At 56.6% G+C, this 6,662-nt stretch overlaps 1 protein-coding gene across 1 annotated transcript; it reads right to left on the bottom strand.

Moving 5' to 3' along the window:
* Positions 1-581: 581 nt before the first annotated feature.
* Positions 582-3,673, bottom strand: LOC134562177 (serine/threonine-protein kinase pim-1-like). The gene is made up of 6 exons (XM_063419602.1): positions 3,644-3,673; positions 2,494-3,141; positions 2,314-2,364; positions 1,747-2,113; positions 925-1,104; positions 582-688 (listed from the first exon to the last, which is right to left on the bottom strand). Exons 1-6 carry the CDS (start codon positions 3,671-3,673, stop codon positions 582-584), a joined length of 1,383 nt encoding a protein of 460 aa, XP_063275672.1.
* Between the last annotated feature and the right edge of the window lie 2,989 nt (positions 3,674-6,662).

Below are 6,662 nucleotides of genomic sequence, written 5' to 3'. Positions count from 1 at the left end.
CCTGCCAAAATGCAGCTTGGCAGCCCACTGAAAAATCAGTTGCTTCCACCCCAGCAAAAGGGGGAACCTTTGTTTCCCGGCCAGCCTGTGCAATGCCCAAATCTGGGTGCATCCCCCTGTGTGTGCACTCATCTGCAAATTCACTGTGGAGCCTGGCTTTGAAGAAGGTGCCAGAATCAAAGTCCATCATCTTCAGCTTTGTGGTGGCCTGGTCGAGGAAGAGGTTTTCATCCTTGATGTTGTCCTGGCTGTCTCCAGCAGCAGCAGCCCCACCTGGCACGGCTTCTCCAGGGGCTGCTTCTCTTTCCCTGGGGGTGAGACCAGGCTGTCAGTGTTCTGCCCAGGGCCCCAGCTGGCAGTGAACCAGGACAAGCCAAAGCAGCTGGGATGGCAGCCAGCAGTGCTGGGCAGAGCAGCTCAGCTCCAGCACAGGGGCTGTGTGTTCCCATCTGATGACCCCTGTGCAGTGACACAGGCAGGACAAAACAGTCTGGGTCCTTTGCTTCTGATTGCCAAGGCATGTGTGGAGTTGGAACTTAGCAGGGCCCTGCATCGCTGTTTCTGTGGCTCTCTCCCTTCTTCTATGGCAGATGACTAGCCTGCATCCAGGGATGACACAACAGGTCTTCTACTGAAGGCCGGTCCACATCCAGCATGGATAAACACCGCCGGATGACATCTTGGCACTCTGGCGAGAGAAACCAGAAACCGCCGGTCAGTTGGAGAAGGCTCCTGTCTGTCCCACTGTTCCCATTCTCAGGCCATGCTGCATTTGCTCAGAGCTGGGCCTAAACTTTCCCAGGAATTCCCTGTTTTGGAAGAAGGCAGGACAGCAGGACACGTGCCACCTCCTCAGCAGCTGCCACAGCCCACTGCTGTGTCCCAGCACTGGCATTTCCCCCGTGCCCAGAGATGAGGATTCACCTTGAGAGAGCCGTGGTGGCAGCGAGAGCTGATGGTCCCAGCTGATCTTGTGGCCCCTCCTGAAAGAGTGCTCCCCACACACCATCTGGTGCAGCAGGATGCCCAGGGACCAGACGGTAGCTGGCTGTCCATAGTACCAGCCAAACTGGTTCCATTCCGGGGGGCTGTATGACGGTGTTCCTATGGAATACAGATGGAGTTCATCAGGGGGATGCTGCTGCTCCCAGAGCCTGGCCCCAGCATCCCTGGGCGTGCAGGGGCTGCCCCAGTGGCACGTGGTGTGACCTGCTACCCTCTGGCCAGCACCTGGGACTTGTGTATGAACTTAGGGTTGGAAAAGAAGCCACTGGTGTCGGAAGGTGGCAGTGGAAGCCCTGGTAAGGCCCAACCATGACAAGCAAAACCCACTCAGTGCTGGGGAAAAACCATGCCTTACTCGTCCCTGCCTGCATTGCCCCAAAAACCATTATGAACCCAAAGCAAACCAGGCAATCACAGCAGTCCAAGCCCTTCCTCACCTGCACACCAAACTGGCTGGTGCACATGTTCTGGCTCCCCTCTCAGCCACCCCCACCCACGGGTGCTTCTGTTGGGCTGGCTGCCCCAGCCCCAGTCCCAGCCCCAGTCCCAGGCAGAGTGGCTGGCAAAGGCTGCCAGCAGGGCTGGAAGCTGGTCCCCCCACCCACTTGTGTTGAAAAGCAGCTGGGCTGAAGACTCAGTGCCATGAGTGGCGGGGAACCCCGGTGCCACACCCAGGCTGGGCTGTGAGATGTTTGGCCAGGAGATGTCTGGAATGGGGAGCACACCCCTGCGAGGGCTCACCTGCAAAGTGAGTATAGGCTGTGTCTTGTAGGTAGGTGCCACAGCCAAAATCAATCAATTTGGCCTGCCCGGTGGCCAGGTCAAGCAGGATGTTCCCTGGCTTGAGGTCGCGGTGCAGGACCCCGCAGCTGGTGCAGTGCCGCACGGCCTCCAGCACCTGGCGGAACAGCTCCCGCGCCACCTCCTCGCACAGGAACCGCCGTGCCCGAATGAAGTGCTGGAGGTCCTGAGAACGCTCCGGGCGCTCCATGATGATAATGATGTCTTTGGGGAGCTCCAGCCACTCCAGCAGCTGGACGACACCAGGGAAGCCAGTGGAGACCTTGTGCAGCAGCACGATCTCCAGTGGTGCGCTGGTGCCGTTGGGCTGTGGGAGGAGCACAATGTTGTCAGTGGGGCTGAGGCCGTGCCAGGGGTCAGGGACCCCTCAGCCAGCCTGGGATGCTCTGCACCCTTTGCTGGCCCCACGCCCGCTCTCCCTCCAGGCGTCCTGGCGGCTTCCACCCTGCCAGGCCTCAGCTCATCCCCGCCCGGCATGCCCCAGCTTCTCCTGCTGACCCCACTCACCAGCTCACCCCAATGCCGGACACGGTTCCGTGGCACCCTTTTGATGGCCACCTGCAAGCCAAGGGGAGCAGCAGGCTGAGCTCACTGCCTGCCCTGCCCAGCCCCAGCCTCCTTCTCCTTCGCCCTCCTCCTCCTCCTGCACCCCTTCCTCGTGCACCCACCACCGGCCCCGCCGCTCACCGGGGCACGGTCTGAGAGCCGTGTGGCCGCCCAGACGCTGCCGAAGCCGCCGTGGCCCAGCAGCGAACCCAGGCGGTACTGCTCCTGGAGGGCCTGCTGCGCCTTCCCTGCCGGCGAGACGCGGCTGTCAGCGCTCGGCCCGGGGCCAGGAACGGCCCCCGAGCGCCCCTCGAGCGGCCCGGGCTGGGCATCCCCAGGCGTTTGCTCCTGGCAACGGGACAGCAGCGGCTCAGGGCCAGCGGCCGCGCTGCCAAGCGGAGGAGCTTGGGCCGGGGAAGCCGCAGTGGAGGCGGCGGGAGCAGCCGCACCGCCTGTGTCCTCTGCGGGCCCAGGGACGAGCTGGGGCCGGGGCCGGGGCCGAGGCCGGGGCCGGGGCCGGGGCCGGGGCTGGGGCCGGGGCCGGGGCCGGGGCCGGGGCCGGGGCTGGGACCGGGGCCTGGGCTGGGCTCGGCACAGGCGCAGCCAAAGGCCAGCAATGCTGCCCCAGCCCCAGGCACTGATGCCCGCCCAGCAGCGCCATCGCCAGCACTGCCAGAGCCGGGCGAAGGCGAGACCGCGGCGGGACGCCCGGGGGCAGAGACGGGGCAGCCCCGCCCGGGGCCGGGGGTGGGCCCGAGGCATGGCCCGGCCCAGCAGGGGAGAGGGAGACTGGGTTGGGAGGGGGACACTGGGAAAGGGAGAGGCTGCGGGACTGTGGGAGAGGGAGAGGGGAAGCACGGGTTGGTCAACAAAGCCGCTTTTTCCTTCTCTGCTGCTGCCGCTGCTGCCGCTGCTGCCGCTGCTGCCGCTGCTGCTGCTGCAACTGAAGCTCCAGGGCCGTTTGTCCCCTTGTCAGTTTTTTCCGTTGCCCCCTCTGCCTCGCACCGAGCCCTGCACTCCCCGGGGCAGCCCCTGAGCCTGTCCAAACACGGGAACTTCGCCGTTTTCAGTCAGGGCCCAGTCTTGACTCCTGCACAGTGACAGAGGAATCCCCTTGGCTGTTGCTGTGCATTGTCCCTGCTGAGGGTCAGACACTGTCACAGCACATTCCCTGAATGCAGAATTTGAACCTGACCCAAGCACTGCACTTGTGTCTCCGGCATTGCTTTCCAAGAAAAACGGGAAGGCAAACTGGATGTGCTCATGGTATTTTACAGTGTCTAAATCTTACCAAGTCTTGGATGTCAGAGGTGAGACCCATTTAGAATTAATGAGATGGAGAAGTAGTTTAAGATGGAAAGTGGGACAGAGAAATAAACAGAGGAAAATATCTTGGGTTGTTTCTTTCCACTTTCATTTCATTTCTGAAAAGCTGTTTCCGTTTTCCCAGAATCTTCTCCACAGTCCTGTCTGCTCTTTCCAAGAACCTTTCCTGGAGAACGAGTTGCACCATCTGTCACAAGATATCCCACCCATGCAGCTTCTCTTGACTTTCCCCAACATGTGTGAAGCAGGAGTCTTGCAGCAAAGCAGGAGAAAGGTTTTGAGAACTTGACAACTTTTTCTTTCCTTTCCCCATGTGGGCTGGGGAGCTGTGCCATTGGGAAGGTTTTCATTGTTCCTGTTCTACCCGAAGCAAACAGAACGGGCTCCCAGGGGTACCTACTGGGAGTCTGTTATCGTCCACCCAAGCAGGAAGAAGAGGTGGACAACTTCTTCTCTAAGAAGCTGGAGAATGTTTCAGGATCACCAGCCCTTGTTCTCGTAGGTGACTTTAACCTACCAGACATCTGCTGGGAACTCAGTACAGCGGCAAAGAGGCAGTGCAGGAAGGTTTTGGAGTGGATGGAGGAGAACTTTTTGTGACAGTGGGTGAGTGAGGCCAGCAGGGGAGGGACTATGTTTGACCTGTTGTTTGCAAATAGAGAAAGGCTGGTGGGAGATGTGGTGCTTGGAGGCTGCTTGGGGCACAGGGATCATGAAATTACAGAGTTCTCAATATGTGGTGAATTCAGGAGGGACATCAAAAAGATTTTTACATTGGACTTCTGGAGGGCAGACTTTGGCCATTTTAGGAGACTTATTCAGAGAGTTCCTTGGGAAGGAACCCTTAAAAACAGAGGAGTCCAGGAAAGGTGGGTGTGCTTCAATGCAGAGATCTTGAGGGCACAGGAACAGACTGTCCCTGTGTGCTGAAAGATGAGCTGACAAGGCAAATGTCAAGCCTGGATGGGCAAGGAGATTTCAGAGGAACTTAGGAACAAAAAGAGGATGTATCATTTTTGGAAGGAGGGTCAGGTCTCTCAGGAAGTATTTAAGGGAACATGTAGGAAAAAAAATATTAGGGAGGCCAAAGCTCAGTTTGAAGTCATTTTGGCACCTATTGTAAAGGATAATAAAATATGTTTTTACAAATAAATTAATGGCAAAAGGAAGGGTAGGACCAACCTTTGTTCTCTACTGGATGTGGGAGGGAACTTAGGAACTGCAGATGAGGAGAAGACAAAAGTGCTTAACGGAGCCTTCTTTGGCTCAGCCTTTAGTGGGAGACGGCTTGTCCTCAGGACAGCTGCCCTCCTGGGCTGGTAGATGGTGTCAGGGAGCAGAATGGTGCCCCTGTTATCCAGGAGGAGGCAGTCAGAGAACTGCTGAGCCACTTGGATGTTCAAAATCCATGGGCCCAGATGGCATCCAGCCCAGGGTGTTGAGGGAGCTGGCAGATGAGCTTGTGAAGCCGCTCTCCATCATTTCACAACAGTCCTGGCTCACTGGTGAGGTTCCAGAGGACTGGAGGTTGGCCAATGTGTTGTGTGACCCTTACACCAGAAGGGTAGAAAGGAGGATCCTGGTAATTATAGGCCAGTTTGATATGGGAAACATATCTAAAATTCAGAATTTTAGAAGCATTTAATGTGCTTAAGCAGATGGAGGGGAAGCAGAAATATACAGCTCATTTAGCAATCCTGTAAAAGCAGAAAAACAACTTGTAGCAGAACACATGAGGATTTAGTTGCTAGCTAAAGGCCACAGAGATAAGATGTATATTGTGTATATTGTGAAAACTCAGTAAAGCAAGACTTAGGTATAGTGAAAACCCCATAAAGCAGAACCTGTGGCTTAAGAAATCAGAAAGAACCAGGCTCGTGGTTTTGGCCAGGACAAAGTGACCTGGGAGTTAGCCAAACCTTCACTGCACCTGCCCAGAGGAAGAGGTCAAACAGTGAACAACTGAGGAAGACCTCTTACTTCATCAGAAGACCCCAGCCTGCAACCACCAGGAGATGTGGCACCAGAGAAGGCTAATTATAATAGGAAGTGCAAGGAGGCGGAGAGTGGGCAGAGAATGGGCGGGGAGGGAGGGGTTGTTTTGTGGGATCTGAGTGTATTTAAACCTTAAACCTGTCTCAACCAGGTACGCAGGTATGGTGGAAAATCCCCCTTGTGTCCCAGATGGAAATAAAACATACCTGCTTTACAGTTTGAATTGTAAATCCTTATCCCACAACTCAAGTCAGCCTGAACTCAGTACCCAGTAGGGTACTGCAGCAGCTTATACTGAGTGTCATCACACAGCACCTACAGGATGGCCAGGCTATCAGACCCGGCCAGCACGGGTTTAAGAACAGAAGGTCGTGTTTGACCAACCTGGTCTCCGTTTATGACCAGGTGACCCGCCAGGTGGGTGCGGGAAAGGCAGTGGATGTTGTGTACCTGGATTTCAGCAAGGCCTTGGACACTGTCTCCCACAGCATCCTCCTGGAAAAGCTGGCAGCCCACAGCTTGGACAGGAGCACTCTGTGCTGGGTTAAGAACTGCCTGCATGGCTGGGCCCAGAGAGTGGTGGTGAAGGTTCTGCATCCAGCTGGTGGCACCACTGGTGTTCCCCCGGGGTCTGTGCTGGGGCCAGTTCTGTTCAATATTTTTATTGACGACATGGATGAGGGGATTGAGTCTTTCATTAGTAAATTTGCAGCTGACACTAAGCTTGGACCGTGTGTCCATCTATTGGAGGGTAGGAGGGCTCTGCAGAGACCTGGAATGACTGGATGGATGGGCAGAGTCCAATAGGATGAAGTTTAATAAGTGCAAGTGCTGAGTCCTGCATTTTGGCCACAAAAACTTCCTGCAGCACTCTAGGCTGGCAAGAGAGTGGCTGGACAGCAGCCAGGGAAGGGGACCTGGGGCACTGCTGGACAGCAGGCTGGACATGAGGCAGCAGTGTGGGCAGGTGGGCAAGAAGGCCAATGGCT

This window comes from Prinia subflava, chromosome 26, assembly GCF_021018805.1.
Source record: "Prinia subflava isolate CZ2003 ecotype Zambia chromosome 26, Cam_Psub_1.2, whole genome shotgun sequence".
NCBI classification, from domain to species: Eukaryota; Metazoa; Chordata; class Aves; order Passeriformes; family Cisticolidae; genus Prinia; species Prinia subflava.
Note: the sequence above shows the minus strand (reverse complement) of the source record. Positions and strands in the feature narration are given on the sequence as shown.

What these genes read in the sequence shown, in the direction of transcription:
- LOC134562177 (XM_063419602.1), bottom strand. Translation starts at nt 3,673, where the DNA reads ATGGGTCTCACCTCTGACATCCAAGACTTG. An exon ending in GGCTCTCAGACCGTGCCCCG is followed by an intron (nt 2,365 to 2,493) that starts GTGAGCGGCGGG and finishes CTTGGCTTGCAG; the next exon opens with GTGGCCATCAAAAGGGTGCC. An exon ending in AGCCTATACTCACTTTGCAG is followed by an intron (nt 1,105 to 1,746) that starts GTGAGCCCTCGC and finishes TGTATTCCATAG; the next exon opens with GAACACCGTCATACAGCCCC.